A 17,107-nucleotide genomic window follows, 5' to 3' on the forward strand; every position below is an offset into this window, starting at 1 on the left:
CCAGCATACCCAGGAGACTTCATGGTGCGTCAGTGGGTGATGCAGGCTTTGCCTAGGACAAACCAACAGAACATCTGGGAAGGTAAACCAGTCACCACCTTGCTGGAATTCCAGGAACTGGCCTCCCAATTGGAGAATACATGTACCATGTTTGAACGTGATAACGGGTTTCCAAACTCTTACCACTCTATCCCCAGACGACCGAGTAGCTCAGCTTAAGCTTGAGCTGGAGGCACTGTAGCTAAGCTAGAAGTCTCTGAAGGAAGAAAGCACTTTGGCACAACTTAAGGAGGAGATTGAGGATCTCCAGTTCTAGCAAGAGTCTAGGAAAGGTCTCTGGTGTGCACTTTGTCAGTCTCCTGGGCAAGCTAGCTCAGGATGTTCCAAGTGGAGATACTGCTCCTTCTATGAGAAGAATGGGCATGAGGATAAGGATTGTTATTATCTTAAGGGATTCCGCCAACTGCACCAGCAACAACAATTCCCTACCCTGAACTTCCCTGCCACTCCCACTGGTCATTGTACTACCCCTTATGGTGCAATCCCCCTCCACCTACTCTCCACAAACCCCTCTCATTCCCAATCCTCCGGCAACCCCTATCACTATGGCAGCTACTTCCTACCCAGAACCGTCCTACTCGCCCCCCTTCACCCCGCAATCGCCCAATCATGTGCTACAGGTGTGGGGAGTATGGACACTTCCAGAGCTGATGTCCCTCGCCAGAAGGCTCACCTCCATGTAAGTTCTGCCCAGAGGTGAAAGATCACTATACCAGGGACTGTCCGAGACAGAAAGCCAGCACCTCTCCTGCACCACCCCCATCAAATTTCACATTTCTTCTCTCTCACTTGATTTCAGTATGTTAGCCTGAGGCTACTCCTTCAACTTCCATGGCTCACCCCAACCCCCATCGGACACTCTTCCATCGGTATCTTGCCCCCAAGAGAATCCAGCGAAGGTTCACCCCACTGCTGTAGCAATCACTCGGCCTTAAAACAAGGCTCTAGGACCACTAGAACGTGCCTCCACCAACAGCCAGGACGCAGAGGACTCTTCCCCACTTACTCATAATGTCATAGATCATGCATTCCTACAAGCTGTGTAGGATTTCCAGACTGCTCCACCCATGCTTGGAGAGCCCCCAGTGGAACCCTCCAAGGGTAGGCACTAAGCCCTCTCCATGGTTACCCTCCACCAATCCAAAGCACAAGTCTCCTTGTATGATCTGCTCCACTGCAGTCCAGCTATGCGCCAACAACACAACGCTCTGCTCCAGACCATAGCCAAGCCAGGCAATACACAGTCTCCTAGTGGTGAGCAATCTGTGGAGAATTCAAGAGGACAAGTCATTGGCTGTCTAGGGATTGGTTCTTCCACTACCTCCCTAACTAATTACCCCAGCCTTCGCCTCACAGTTCAAATTAATGGAATATCTCTCTCTGGTGCCATCATTGACGAAGGATCTGGAGTGAATCTAATACCCGGCTTCACCTTGGAAGTCATAGGCCTCCCCATCACTAGACCTGCCAGCTTCTCTGTCAGAATGGCCAACCAGCGGGATGTTACCCTCGTGGGCATTGTGGAGCATGTCATAGTAGATGTGCAAGGCACTAGCTTCTTTCTGGATTTCAAGGTGATCAGGCTACCACAAATTCGGGGTGCTTACTCCCTTTTGATTGGACATCCTTGGCTGAGGCAAGCTGGAGTATTGCATGACTGGAAAGGAGACAAGTTGTGGCTTCCCCAATCAACTGCCCACCTTGAACTCCAATTAGAGGATAGTGTGGACCAAGGCGTCCATAGCAGCCATCCCAATCCTTAGGGGAACACCTAATTCCATCCAAGAAGAGGAGATTATCCCTCATAGTGAAGATTCTGAGCTTCTAGATTGGTTGGAAGCCGCCCACAGCTTAACCTGCAATATGTCCGATCCAAATGATCTTCTATGGATGTATGGATCGGTATTGGGGAATACTATGCACATCCTTTCTGACCCTGGTAGTACTCACAACTTTATTAATGCAAAACTTGAGTAGAAGTTGGGAGTGGAGATGCAGCTAAGTGATCATGTGAACCTAGTGCCGAGGTATGGACAGATTTGGAACCGGCAGGTTTTTCAATTCTCCAAGATTACACGGAGCCCCTAGATTTTTTTATTATGAATCTAGATAGAGTAGATGTTATTCTAGGAAAGGAATGGTTTTTCAGCCATGATGTCCATGTAGATTAGAAGTGTCATACTTGGTACTTTGTGAGGGTCTTCACGGTCCCACCATCTACTCTTGTAAATTCACTAGAACCTCATAATGTAATTGGAAATTCAGATTATGAGGTGTTTCAATGTATTCTTGATCCCTTTTCATCTAATGTGAATTGTAGGTTGGGTACAGTGAAGTTGGATGCTTGGGAGAGAGAGCCTTTAGAAGGCATCAAGCCGGATTTTGCAGATGTCTTCCCTGTTAAATTGCCTTATGGTTTACTGCCCAGTAGGGCCGTTGATTGATTTGCTTCCAGGGTCTCAGCTTGTGAGTATTGCACCTTACAGATGAACCGGTTGGAGGAGGATGAGATTGCTTGACAGTTGTCAGGGTAAGGATGGGACAGATTCGCAAAAGTAAATCTCCCTGGAGGAGTTCCACAGCGGATGATTTCGTAGTAGAAAGGTTGCAAGGTGCTGCCTATTTTACGAAGATTGACCTTTGAACCCGTTAGCAAATACATATATCCAAGGAAGATGTCTTATAAGATAGGTTTCTGTACATGGTATGATGGCCATTACAAGTTTCTCGTATTATTTTTTGGGCTCACAAATGCTCCTGCTACTATTCAGCAAATGATTTTCAGGATTGTTTGGGGAAGTTCGCGATTGTATTTTTTGGGATCAGGAATGCTCCTGCTACTATTCAACAAATGATGAATGATGTCTTTTAGGATTGTTTGGGGAAGTTCGCGATCGTATTCTTAGATAATATTTTCGTTTTATAGTCGTACCTTGAGGAGCACGTTGAGCATCTCAGTATCATAGGCCTTCTCAAAATCCAAGAGCAGAATGGCTAAGGGCTGATTGCTCGCTTTAGCCCATTCGATGGCCTCCCAAAACGAGAAAATGTTATCAAAGATGCTCCTGCAGTGTAAGAATCCATTCTGAGTATCATGAATGACATCTTGCAAAATTGGCTGCAATCTGATGCTCACTGCCTTAGCAAGAATCTTATAGGCAGTCCCAAGTAAGGTGATAGGTCTCCACTAGCCAATCAATGTCTTATCCATTCTGAGTATCATGAATGACATCCTGCAAAATTGGCTGCAATCTGATGCTCACTGCCTTAGCAAGAATCTTATAGGCAATCCCAAGTAAGGTGATAGGTCTCCGCTGGCCAATCAATGTCTTATCCCTTTCTACTGAGTATCATGAATGACATCCTGCAAAATTGGCTGCAATCTGATGCTCACTGACTTAGCAAGAATCTTATAGGCAGTCCCAAGTAAGGTGATAGGTCTCCACTGGCCAATCAATGTCTTATCCCTACTCTTAGGAATAAGATAAATAAGCCCCTCAGTGAGAGAAGGCATAGAACCTGTGTCCCACATCTCCTGCAGAGCTGATGTGATCTCAGCCCCAATCTCATCCCAAAAAGTAATGAAAAAATAGGGGAGAGGCCATCCTCCCCTGGACACTTACCATGAGGTAAGGCATGAAGAGCATGACTGTAACTCCTGCATAGAAAAAGGGGCATCCAGAGCGGCACACATCTCCTCAACGATCAAATGTGACAATGCATTCCAAACCTTCCTCTGTGTCCTGTGTCTCAATTCAGAGTGCGGCTCAGTACTAAGAAGCTGGCAATAGAAACCAGTGACAATCTGTCTAACCATAAGAGGATCTGAGTGAAGAGTACCATGTGAATCCTGCAACTGCTTGACACTATCTCTGGCATGAGATGGGCCGTGAGTAGCAAAGAAATGTTTGTTACATCTGTGTCCAAAAGGATTCCTGGGCATGGAAACGGTACTCCGCACGTTGCTCAAGAGAGTGATGAAGTTCTACCCTAACAATACATAAAGAATCTGCAACCCATTGAGCATGAGGATGTTTCTTGTGCTCTTTCTACAAGGCAACCAATCTACGTCTAATAGCCCTTTCTAAATCCAAGGCCTCTTGCCTCTTAGACAGGGCACATGTGTGATAAAAGTCACTAATATCACAGAGAGCAGAGGCCAAGCTTTGAGAGGCCTGTAGGAAATCATGAGATCTCCAAATATCAAGCATACGACGCGACAGCTCTAGATCCCTGTTTAGGACAGCATTATAGGCACTGTAGGCGTCTACAAGAGCATCGTTTGGAATTGGCAGCATTATTCCACACGTGTGAAGACAAACGCATGCATATATACAGTCATGGACATATTTATACAAGCCGACAACTATAAGATGGCTGACCAGCTCTCTAGGGGCCTATATAAGCATCAAACATCATTGTAGATAGTCATCTCATTCCCTTTTGGGGGATCAGGTCATTCAGCAGTCCTAGGAGTCATTAGAATTAGTTAGTAGCCCTTTTGGGAAGGCCTATGGCCAAGCATGCATATAATCTTTTCCATGTACATAATGCATATACTCAAAACCAGTCTATTTGTCTCTATTCTCTCGTGTGTTTTTGCATCAGGATGCTCCTACAAAGTGATTAAGGGCTATGATTAAGACATGAAGGCTTCTGCTATATCACATTAAGAGAACTAGGTTGAACCCATGGGCATTTCAGTCAGTCCTGGCAAAAAGTCCAAGCGGGAGCTCCACAGTTTTAGACCAAGACTTAGGGGTCATACCAACTGTTAGGGTGGGTGGTAGTTAGTACTTGATTTGGAGCAGTTTATTGTTCCGAGACGATCAAGCACTGTACCAGATTGTGCTAAGATAAGGAAATGCATCCTTTATGAATGTCGTGACTCTCCTACAGCAGGTCATCCGAGAGTACAACAAACCTATGATTTGGTAATACGGACGTTTTACTGGCCTAAAATGAAGGCAAAAGTCCGAGAGTATGTGGTCAAATGTCATCAATGTTAAGTCAATAAGGCTGAGCGCCTTAGGACTGGAGGGTTGTTACGTCCTCTAGAGATCATTTATGGGAAATGGAAAAGTATTTTCATGGATTTCATTGTTTTATTGTCGGATTGCCCCGAATCAGCAGAGGGCATGATGCCATCTGAGTGGTGGTAGACAAGCTAACAACTACCTACAAGGTCAACCATGAGAGCAACTGATTTAGCACTACAGTTTGTTGAGCAGCTCTTCAGGTTGTAGACATACTAAGTGACAGGGACTCAAAGTTTTCTAGACACTTATGGCAGCTAGTTTTCCAGAGATTGGAGACTGCGTTGAGTGTGAGTTCCTCTTACCATCTTTAGTGGGCAGACGAAGAAGGTGAATCAAGTTTGGAGGATATGCTTCATGAATACATCTCCAAGCGACCGTTGCGAGAGGTACATCCCAATGGTCAAGCTTGCCTCTAGTAGTGCTTAGCATTCGGCTACCGGTTACAGTCTGTTTATGCTAATGTATGGTTACCAACCTAGATCTCCAGTAACTATATCGGGACTTAAGGATATCAGGATCGATGCAGCTAGAGATTTTTTAGCAGATATGCATGACATGATAGTCAGTACACGAGTCTATCAGAAGTGCTTAAGATAAGATAGAGCACCATTTTATATTGATATCTGAGGATACCCAACAGTTCTCAAACTTGTGGACAAAGAAGGTTTTGAAGTTGTACCCTAGGTACTGTGGACCTTACACGATCCCAAAAAGGGTTAGGGAGGTGCCTTATAAGCTAGAATTGCCTCCTAATGTGAAAGTTCATCCAAGTTTTCATGTGAATAGATGCAACGAGAAAATGGGAGCTAAGGATAACGTTGTTACGCCTCAAGAGCTAGCAGGGGTTGAGGGCTTGTCCTTTGTTCCACATGAGTCAAAGCTTATTTGGAAGATAACCAATCCTAGATTTTCAAAGCTTACTAGGCTTGGTTTTAGACTTAAGAGAGGAGAGTAGACATAAAATTGAGATTTTTACTTGTGATGATTGAAAATGGACCTTTCCTTACTCAAATTGAGTGATTTTGTTTTCATGGATTCATGGTAACAAGTACTTCAATCCATATAGTTTTTTTTAATCTATTTTAAATAATAAAATTTAAAAGGAGTTATAGGGCTTCTAACAGTCAGAACAAATATTACAAATGAGATCTATAAAAATCCAACCATTCAAATTGTAATTTTACCTTGGATTCACAATATACTGATCTTTTCCCATGCTTTAGTCACTAGATCTATACAAAATTAGCCTTGTAAGTTCAAGTTACTAGTTGATTGACGGGTGAAATCTCTCTCTCTTCTCATCATTGATTGGATTAATACTGTGATTGCGACCACTTCTAGTAACCTAGTTTCTAAATCGCCCAAAAATGATGAGCCTCTTCTATGTAATCCACTTCACTAGTATCTACACCTCTGCTCGCCCTTACCATCACTCCATCCTCCTCACGAACCATAAAGCTCGTTTCTTATTAAAATCTTCTAGAGACTGCTCAATCTATAGATCATATAGTTCAGGCTAGCTCAAGCACCTGCATTAAGCCTCCTTGTTGACAACCGTCTAGGTACATTTCTGGATAGGGGGACCATGGCAGGCACAAACCTGCCCATGGTACAACCCAAATCAACAGGAACCTTCTATGGCCTCTTCTTCGACCAAGCCAACTATTGAACTACATTAATACAAGAGACTTTTGGACAAATAATTCAATATTTGCCTTTTTTCTCATTTTATGGGGCGCCTTCCTATGTCCAGCCCTTTGTTTGGGTAAATGGGCACCCAATGGGTGCCCATTTGGGCACAGCTTGTCCATGATCCCATAAATGCATCAATGGTCAAATGTTATCTTGCTAGTGACCTTGGATAAAAAGGCTTTGAATGGTGTTCCGGCACCCGAGTCGGTGCAGATTTGTACTTGAGGAGGACATGGAATTTTGAAGCAGCTCGTGGACTTGGATGCAGGTACGGAGAGATTGCCACATGCCATAGTTACCGCGGAACGGGAACGTTCCGGGAACGTCGGATGCTAGAACAGGAGCGGGAATGGGAACGGGAACGGGAGCGGATCGGGAACGTCGCGGAACGCCACGTCATATGACATGTCAGCATATGACACAAAAAAATGTAACTTTTTGTATACGGATAGCCAAATATGCTTCATAATATTTGCTCCCCCAAGACATGAACATACATTTCTGCAAGCAAAACTTATATATATATATATATATATATATATATATATATATATATATTATTTTTTTATTATTTTTTTTATTTTATTTTTTCGGAACGTTTCGGGACGTTCCGGGAACGTGCCTTCGCCCGGAACGGCGTTCCAAGAAGGCGGAACGACGTTCCGTGGTAACTATGCCACATGCACCTGCTGTACTGGGGTGCCACATGGCCATTCTACATTAGCCAATACACTCACGACACTGTTTTGATGGGCACTCTGCATGTTGTGAGCCCTTGTCCAAAGACATGTCACCGGGTACCATGTAGGTCTAGGTTCTACTCCAGTCATGTGCAAATCCTGCACAGTCATATGTAACCCACTTGAAAGCTGTTATGATGTACAGGGGTTCCAGGCACTTATTAGACCCCTCAAACGCCATTGCAACTTTCAATCAAATGTATCTTGTAACTTTGTCAAAGAAAGGGCAAAACCATGTGAGCAACATCATGCTCCAAGAGTGGCACACGTCCTCAATGCCAACTCCAACTCCATGCTATTTGCATCTGACCAATCACCTAGGTCGTGATAGACAACTCTCGTGAATACCGATGCCATGGGGACTTCTAAGAGGGACAAACCTATAGTGAGCAGTCTAGGTAGCTACCCCATGAACAACCAATCCATGCAAAACCACATCGGATGAGCAAGCCTAAGCTCATCTTCTTATGGTGCTCCCTAACACAAGCGTCACCACCTCTTCTTCCCAAACAGGGGCCAGATCCCAGTGAAGAAAACAAAACAGGACTTGTCAAACCTGTTTCGATCTATATCAAGAACTCTCAGTCCCCGTCTTGACTTCAGCGTCTTCGAATGGCAATGTCCAATTGTTTCAAACCACCTTAATCCAACATACCAGACCCTCACTTCCCCCTCTGTCCAACCAGCAACAACCAACAATGAGCAACCCAGTTCCCGGTACATGACACCTGCATACTTCCACATCTTGAAGTCCACAAACTTCTCTTGTATTATAGCCCCAAAAGCTCAATGATCACCCTCATACTCATTACAGAACACTGCTACTGTCACATCACCAACCCACCATCCCTGCTCTGGATTTTCTCAGGCCATCCCGTCTGCTGTGTGCCCTCACGCCGGGTGCACGCCTCATTTAACCGCCTAGCACAATCCGAAAGCATCAGAGTCTCCCAAGCACAACCGCCACATGCACGAGTATTCCTGCATGAACACCATCTAAGTGCATAGACTGGCCGCTCTCTTGTCACCTCTTGGCTGCCTGCAAGGTTGAGGCTGGGCTGGGTACGGATGACAACTCTGCAAGTCTAACATCTTGCCTCTTTGTACACCAGTGTGGGAAGGGCCCTTAAGGTCCGGCCCGCCCAAGATTCTCTTGGCCCCCCTCAGTGTGAATGACCCGCTAGTGTGAAGCCCAACCATTAAGCTTTCTAAGGTTCGTGAGCCATGTGCCGTAGCCTGGCCACCAACAAACTTCATTTTGCAGAGCAGCCAAGAATGGTCGCCCTGCTGCAGTCATCCACACAAGCTCCACGTCGCCTAGCTCTTCCATCGACATCCAAGAAAGCAGTCTGCCAACCAGGCATTTTAAATGTTTCAACCATTTCCCTTTCCAAGCCGGGACGCTTTAGCTCCCTTCCATATAGGTTTTTTCCCCAACACCACCGCCCATTTCCCCTGCAAAATCCCCAATTTCAGACTCCATATTAGCTTTTCATTTGTTCTTTGCTCTCACCTATTTCCCTTACATCTCCATGTGTTTCTCCTCTCCCTCTTTTCCTTTTTCATCTTTCTTGCTGATGTGGTCTTTCCCCATTTGAGCCAAGTTTCCATCTGAAACAATTCTTCCTTTATTTCGCATGTGGGATTTCAAGTTCCTCTCTTTTTACCATATTCAATGCACTCAATTGCCTTTTACATATCTTCTTTCATTATAACAGCGCAAAAACACTCGTCTTTATTGCACAAATATATCAAAGGCATACCCTTCTGACGAACATGGTTGCACATCTTTGAGACACAAAGCATCAAGTATGTCATCACTTCCTAAGATCTGCAGCCAAACTCATCTGTCAATCACAGATAGCTCAATACCTTTGCCCGAACGCATCATATTTTTAAAGTGAAACAACACACAAGCAGGTTGGATGTACATAAAAATGTCACCGGGTGTTAAAAAGGCACCTCAAGGTGATTATGCTCTGCACGCCTCATTCTCATGGATGTAAACAAGCATTACCACTAAGCTGGAATGAGCACACACTATAGGCTGCCCTAGATGCAACACCGTAATCTTAAGGGTAACCAGTAATCACATCTACTCTTTGCAAATCATGCACAGGTAGCACCGTTCTGAAAAAATTAATTAGAATGCATTGTAGGAGCCATTTCCCTGTACTGATACCTAAGAGCAGGAAGGAGATTGAGAAAGGAATGCAACCTGGTCCATTGCTTCATGTGTGTCACGAACATCGTGCTCTACTTCCGTAAGAGCTCTTTTCAATGGAAGCAATCTCTGGAATCTGCAAGCCAAAAGCACATCTAGATTAAAATTAGCAGCCATCTTTCTTTTCAAAGTCAATCCAGCACAGAAACATCCAAAAAACAACCATACCCTCCCGTGCTCACATCATTGGTTAACTCTTCCAAAATCCTTTCAGCCACCAATTTCAACCTTGGAAAATCAAATACTCCAGGTTAGTACAATTTTTTGAATGCAGAGAAAAGTAAAAACTAAAGCTAAGCATCAAAAAGACCAGCTAGAACAAAGTATACCCATGAAACAAAAAAATACCTCTCAACCTTTTGATGGAAAAAGCTGCATGTCTCATCAAGCAAGCACTCAATCATGCGGAGATGGAAAGGCAACTGATCTTGAGGGTTCTCCATTAGTTGCCTTGCATTGTCGGCCATAAGACTAGCAAAAGCTTCCCTTGCCCTGCACCGATACGGGAAAAAAAAGGGATATAAACTAACCAGTTGATGAGAAAATCAGATATTTTCCTTACAAGGTTCAGAAATAAGCGGGTGTGCATGCATTCAATCACCCTCCCCTTCTTCGGGAGTGATAATGGCTGATCCAACACAGCACAGGTTGTAGTAGCCAAAACCGGTGCTGGAAAGAAGACTATGTTTGGATGAACAATAATTCTTTTATGTCAAATTCCAAAACTTGGACACCATCACCTTAATTTCTCAAAGGGTGCACACATGACCTTACCACATTGGTCGCTCCAGAGTTCAAGTCTGGATTTGGGGCTAGCACTCTAGCTTATTGAAACGTCCCTAGCGATATGGATCACTCAGTTCATAGCTGCAGGATCACTCTATGACCAAGAAACCCCGAAGGACGACATCATAGCTCCCCTCCCAACCGTAGAGCTGAACGAGCTCACCCCCGAGAAATCCCGTTAGAGGAATTCACATGATCAGCTAACTGAGAAATTATCCACATCCCATACTACGAAGGATCCCACCTAAGAGTATGTCGGATCTGACACTAGCACAAATGAGCTCACAATCGAGTCCTTGCCAAGCCAATAATAGCAGTCCCATGATATTCTTAGCATTCCGACTACTTTTATAGCTTTCCTCTAGCCTTAGTTAATCCGTGTCATTTAACCTAATCCTCCAAGATTAAGCCAAACCCTAAAGCCTAGGAGTGCACCCTTACAATACTCCCACAGCCTAATGCGCATCCCACTAACCTATTCACATATATGCTACCTATTCACATTTAATATATGCTACACATTCATTGATCAGACACTGACATGGCCGATTTATGAAACAAAGGTTTGCCAAAGGTATAACCCCTTTGTCCTTGCCTCCCTAATTCTCCCCTCCTCGTCTCTCCACACGCGCATAGCAAAGAATTCAACACTGATGCCCCAACCGCATCCTCGTCTCCACACATGCACAACGCAGTAAAGCTGTGAACCTTGCTGCCCCAAAAAAAAAATATGAGAAACGAAAAGAGTAATCTCCCAAGATGTATGCAGGGCAGGAGATAAAGGTGCCGAGGGAAAAATGAGATAAAGCAGCTACAAAGACACACACACACACACATAGAAACAAAGAAAGAAAGATATATTAAGCCTCTACTAAAGACCCAATGGGCCTATGAGACCAAAGTGATACAATAATGTCCATGGCATATCTCATCATGGAATGGAAAATAAAACATAAAGAAAACATAAACATAGCTATCTCACTTAGGTGATACAAAACTGTCCATGGAAACTCATCATGGAAATACTAAAAACATAGAAACATGAGAGTAGCATCAGCTTCGAGTAGATGGTATACCACTCTCCAAAATATCAAGCATGGGGCTAATGAGTATGGCCGAGAGGTCTCCCTTAGCTATGTCACGTGGAAAGGTAGCTCGATGGCGGTGGAGCATGTCCTGGGTCTGGAGCTGATGAGGTGATCGTGGTCGACGGGGAGGGGGCTGGGGGCGTCGGGCACGCTGGAGTGCGGAGGCTCGGTCCAAGGTAGCTCCTCTCGGGAGAGGTAGGTCCGGAGCAGCTCGTGGAGGGTCCACAAGATCCACTATATCGGTGTCCTCCACCTCTTGGGTCCGGAAGAAACTGGTGATGGTTGGCTGGCGAGGGAGGGGGCGGGGTGGCTAGGCCCGAAGCTCTCTCAAGAAGGTGTCCCTGTGTCTGCGGAGCTCAAGCAGGAAGAGGCCTAGGCAACGCTGGTCCTGGAAGTCAATGATCCTGGAGTGTGGACCAAATCCCTCACGAAATAGACAGTGAAACCTCCCGTGGATCTCATAGTACACTGGGCAACAGCATATGTAATGCTCCTCCGTCTCAACCTCTCTGTGGCATAATCAGCAGATCCTCTCCTCTGGGTCTCTGTATGAGCTTCCCGGCTCTGAAGATGCACTCAGCTCTACCTGTCTCCACTCTGAGACGATGGGATGAAACCCGTATCTGGCCAATCGCAATCCACATGGCATGGGACATGTGCACACTCAAGTAGCCCGGCTGCTGGATGAATCCATCCTCAGTGAGTGTGACGAAGTGATCTCTGTAGAAGTGCATCTTCATGGGGAAGCTCCGAAGGTGTGATCCATGTGCAATGGGTGTAGAGGCTGAGAAGATCTAACCGGATAACCAGGTTGGTTCCTCACGAGAGAGCTGGAGAAAAGGGGAGTCCAAACTGTATTGAAGGGGGGGTAGGCGGTCCATGCGGAGCCCATATACTGAGAAACAAGTGGAAACTAGTGCATACCATACTCCAGACTGGCCCTCAAGTGCTAGCTGTCTTGAGGACTCCAGGGCAAGCCTCAGGTACCTGTGGGGATCCATGTGACTGATGCAATGAAGGTATGTGACTGTCTGGAATAGTGCATCCACTACCATCGGGGATGCAGCAAACTCTGCCTCGATAATCTCGTGTGGGACTAATGGTTTGCTGTGGAGCATACGGGAGAACATCATGACCTGGGGCCTCTCACCTCGCTGCCAATCCTCATCAGATAAATCTAGCCCCAGAAGGCTGCTCCATACATCAAGGCTGGTGTGACGAGGGTGTCAAAAAGCCAGCCCTTCGTCCTGGGCTCTTGGAAATGTGCCTAGAAGCACTGCCGCTCAAGTAAGCTCAAGGCTGCATAACCCTGTGTCACTCGCATGTGCCGCAGGAAGCATGGTGAAGCGTGGGCCACTGAAAGTTACACCAAGGTAGACATAGGATGAGACAATCTCCACAAGATCCCCTCTATATGTGAACCTCAATCTGGATGTGAAGGGGCAAGAGGTATTGAAGACCGTTGCCTTTGGTTTTACCAAGGTTAACAGAGAGGTCCCGCTGAGTGCAAAAGTCCTGTAAGGCATCCAACTGTCTCTGAACCCCCTCGGCTGAGTCTGAGAGGAGGACGATGTCATCTACATAAAGTAGTATGGGGATCAATATGCCTACCAGTGTGGGACCAGCCCCGCCCAATCCGTCAATGAAGCTCGAGATCTCATCAATGTAGAGGCCGAAAAGAGTGGGTGAAAGAGGGCAGCCCTGTTTCACCCCAATAGTGCTGGAAATCTCCTCTGATGTACCTCCTGGGGCTCTCACTCGTCCGGTGACGGACTCATAGAGGGCGATGATGCTCCAAACCATGTCAGATGGGACTCTATCTCCTGTAGATGGTGTAGAAGGCAGCCTCGGGGTATAGTATCAAAAGCTTTGCAGAAATCCACACAGTAGCAGTAAATCCTCTGATGTCGTGCTCTACCTCCTCGATGATGGCACGGAGGGTGAACATGTGGTCAAGGGTAGAGTAGCTCCTCCGAAAGCGAGCCTATCCTGAGGCTCTACATCCCTGGTTCTCTGCAAATGAACTGAGCTCCGCCTCTAGCACTGATCCATAGAGTTTGGCCAATGTGTGCCAATCATGATCGTCCTGTAATTATTAGGATCAAGTGGATCTCCGGGGCTTTGAGGATGGGGGTGATGGTGTTGGTGGACCAAGAGGGTGGAAATCCTTCACAAAGGGCTCTACTGAACATGTAGGCTAATAGGGGCACCAGGGTATCATCGGCATGCAAGATGTACTCGGCAGTGAGTCCCTCATGATCCTAGGCTCGCCCATTGCGTAGTCTATAGATGACCTTGAGGACCGTGCCCTTTGTGAAGAAGGTGGAGGTGGTGGGATGGGGATCTGATGGTGCGGGTAGGGGTGGCTGATGGGGGATATGATAGAGGGAGCGTGCATAGGAGTGCCATGTGTCCGGGCAGGTGATAGGTGTGGGAGGGCGATGTTCTCGGAACTTCCTCCAAGCCTCTTTGCAGTTCGGTCCTAAGAAAAGTCAGTATAACTCATCCTCTTTCCGAGCGTAGAACTCCCGTTTCTTGCGTTGGGTGAGCCGTTGAGAAATCCGTTGCGCTTGGCGCTTCGTCATTTGCCCAATCCGCACCTCATGCTTAAGACGGGAGCGTGTGGCCCAACATTCGTCATCATACCAACAATTCTGGGGCATGGGGCATGGAACCGCAAGGTGGCTTGGCGGTAGACCGCCGTGTGCAAATGAAAGAAGTGGTGGCGGATGAGTGGAGTGTGGTGGTGAGCTGTGATGTGAGGGTGGATAGGAGGACAGTAGGTTCCACATCTTGGAGTTGGCTATAGATGTGGTTGGAGTAAACAAGGTCAAGCTCATGATCAAAAAGGACCTGAGTGTAATGTGAGATGGGGGGTGGTGGTGGAGGGGCGGGTGGTGTGCAGGTAAGAGTATAAGAGAGGTAGGCATGGTCAGCTTCAAAGGGGGGTGGCGGGATGGAGAAGTCGGGGAGGTGTGCCAAAGCCAGAGATCTCATAAAGTAGTCCATTCTGCTAGTACCTCCTGAGTGAGGGAAGGAGGTGAGGGCGTCGGAGGAGGGCTATCGAGACATCTTGTTATAGATAACGAGACCATGTGTAGCTCCCAGCTCTAAGAAATATCTCCCATACACCGTGACCTCCTCACGGTCCTGTGATGATCTCTATAGCCCTGTGTCAGTGATGTCCAGCTCTTGTAGTCTGATAGGGTCATCCAGATCGAGTAGTGGGACCTGCTGACTTCCCGTCTTGGCGTTGAAATCCCTGAGCAGGAGTACTCCCCCCAACTGTGAGAACTCCATAGTATCCCCATATAATGGAAGTATGGTGACTGGCCATGCTGTGCGGCGTTAAGGGGAGTGGCGTGGTGCAAAATAACACACAGCAATGTGGATGACTCTGTCACTGCTAAGCTGTAGCCGCACCCAAAGATACCGTGCATCCTCGCCCTTCCGGACGATGCTGAGAATCTGTCGAAGATGGGATCTAAAAAGGATAGCTACCCCTCCAGAGCCACGTACTCCTCCTGATGTGCGGGTCTCGCCTTGGAAAGTTGACTCCCACTCATACCGGCTATGTATGGTAAGCCCCTCTCGGGGCTCTGATGAGTCTCGGTATAAAAAATGACATCCCTGCTTGTGAGAATCTCGCTCAAGCCTCCTGGATTCGACCTCAGCATGCCATTGCAGTTCCATACTGCCAACCTCAGGTGTTTGGTCTCATAGACCCCGCGTCCCTATTTGGGACAGCGCTCATTGATAATGCCACTTGCATGCTCTATGGGCCTCATGAACTGTCACCATCGCGACGGAAGACCCCAAGGGTCTATGAGCCCATAAGTAATACAATGGTACCATGGATATACTGAGCCATGGAAGAACTGAAGCGCAAATGAAAAAATACATCCAGCAAGCAAATGATTATCCTATGATCCCTCCTCACCGAGTACCAATCTTAAGGAAAAAAGAGGGTCGGGCCATTGTGATAAGAATATGTCATGTCACTGAAGAACCTCCTCAATCTGTCAATGTGGTGAAGGGTCTTGATGCTCTGGGTCGGGGGCGTCTGGCTTGTAGAATGGATCAGGCTCTCTCATGACGCAGAGGAGCCGAAGTGCTGGTATGGGTGGTGGGCTATAAAGAAGTCGATGCCAAGGCACTGGTATGGGTGGTGAACTCTAATGTGGATGTGTGAATCACAAAGAAATCTGTGATGGCTCCCTCAGAGGTGTCCTATCAGGGCTGGGCATATCTCTAAGCATGCTGTATCAACACGACATTCTTGTGGCGTCTGAGCTCCATCAAGTACATGCCTAGGCATCTCTGATATTGTATCACCCGTGTGAGCAGCCTGAATACTTGAAAAATAATGGAATCTCCCCCGTATCTCGTAGTAAACTAAGAGGCTAAATATATAATGGACCTCGTCCTCTATTGCTCCCGTGGTGCATACTCTACATATCATCTCCTCCTGTGGCATTTTCTCCACTCTGTTAGTCTCTTGAGGCGATGGGAGGATACGCTAAGCTGGCCAATCCAATAGGTATAGCATGCAATGTGACACACCTACGAGTATGTAGGACATAGCCCGACATCAAATAGCAGCCGACAAGCAAAGTCGGACAGTACACATGACACGCGGCACTGCCATGAAGCAGTGATGACATGAAGGCAGTGATGTGGTTTAGATGACATGGTAGTTACGTACGGGTGGCCGATAGCAATACTATTGGCCGACTAGGAGCATCGGTGCATATACATAGGTGGGTAGCCGAATAGTCATATTCATCTGCTTTCCTCAATGTTGGACTTCACAAAACGTTTCTCTGTAGGCGAAGTACTAGCCACGAGGGTACAATAGGTCACACGGCTATGATTTGGCATATTCATTCTCATGTACTTAAATTTTAATTGTATTACTTCTTTCTTGTACATAATACAAAGCAGTAGTTTAGGAATCTTGTGTGTGTTGTACATGTGATTCCCCTGCACTCTTCTTTCTGTCTCTGGAAAACCCAGCACATAGACACAAGTGTTCTATAGTGGGTATCAAGATTCACAGCCTAGGGAACCTGCAAAAAAAAAAAAAACTTTTTTCTAGCACCCGTGCGTTGGATAGAGTAGCGCACTTAGATTCCAAGAGTGCACAAGTTTGGGTTAGGGGAAAGTGAATATTTGGGTTCTCTTCATTGCACCTAGGTGAATTAGGGTATACTATGTTTCACAACTTGGGGTTTGGGGAAAGTAAATATTGGGTTGTCTTTGTTGCACTTCCGTGCACCTCAGTGAATTGGGGTACATTGTCCTTCCTTGGTAGAGCACTTAGATTCCAAGAGTGCAAAAGTTTGAATTTGGGGAAAGTGAATATTTGGTTTCTCTTCATTGCACCGAGGTGAATTGGGGTAAATTGTGCTTCACAAGTTCAGGTTTGGGGAAAGTGAATATTTGGGTTCTCTTCATTGCACCTGCCCCACCAAACCC

At 46.3% G+C, this 17,107-nt stretch overlaps 1 protein-coding gene across 2 annotated transcripts in view; it reads right to left on the bottom strand.

Annotated features, from left to right (window-relative positions):
* Positions 1-17,107, bottom strand: part of LOC147624016 (magnesium transporter MRS2-2-like) — a 95,659-nt gene that overhangs the window by 24,338 nt on the left and 54,214 nt on the right. For both annotated transcript variants that reach the window (XM_086820701.1, XM_086820700.1), the window contains exons 5-8: positions 10,104-10,247; positions 9,924-9,983; positions 9,750-9,831; positions 9,295-9,362 (exon numbers count right to left, since the gene is read on the bottom strand). In XM_086820701.1, the coding sequence (XP_086676827.1) occupies positions 9,295-9,362; positions 9,750-9,831; positions 9,924-9,983; positions 10,104-10,247 (354 nt within the window). The remainder of the gene's footprint in view (positions 1-9,294; positions 9,363-9,749; positions 9,832-9,923; positions 9,984-10,103; positions 10,248-17,107) is intronic.

Source organism: Cibotium barometz, chromosome 26 (assembly GCF_041138505.1).
Source record: "Cibotium barometz isolate CiBa-2024 chromosome 26, ASM4113850v1, whole genome shotgun sequence".
Lineage (NCBI taxonomy): Eukaryota > Viridiplantae > Streptophyta > Polypodiopsida > Cyatheales > Cibotiaceae > Cibotium > Cibotium barometz.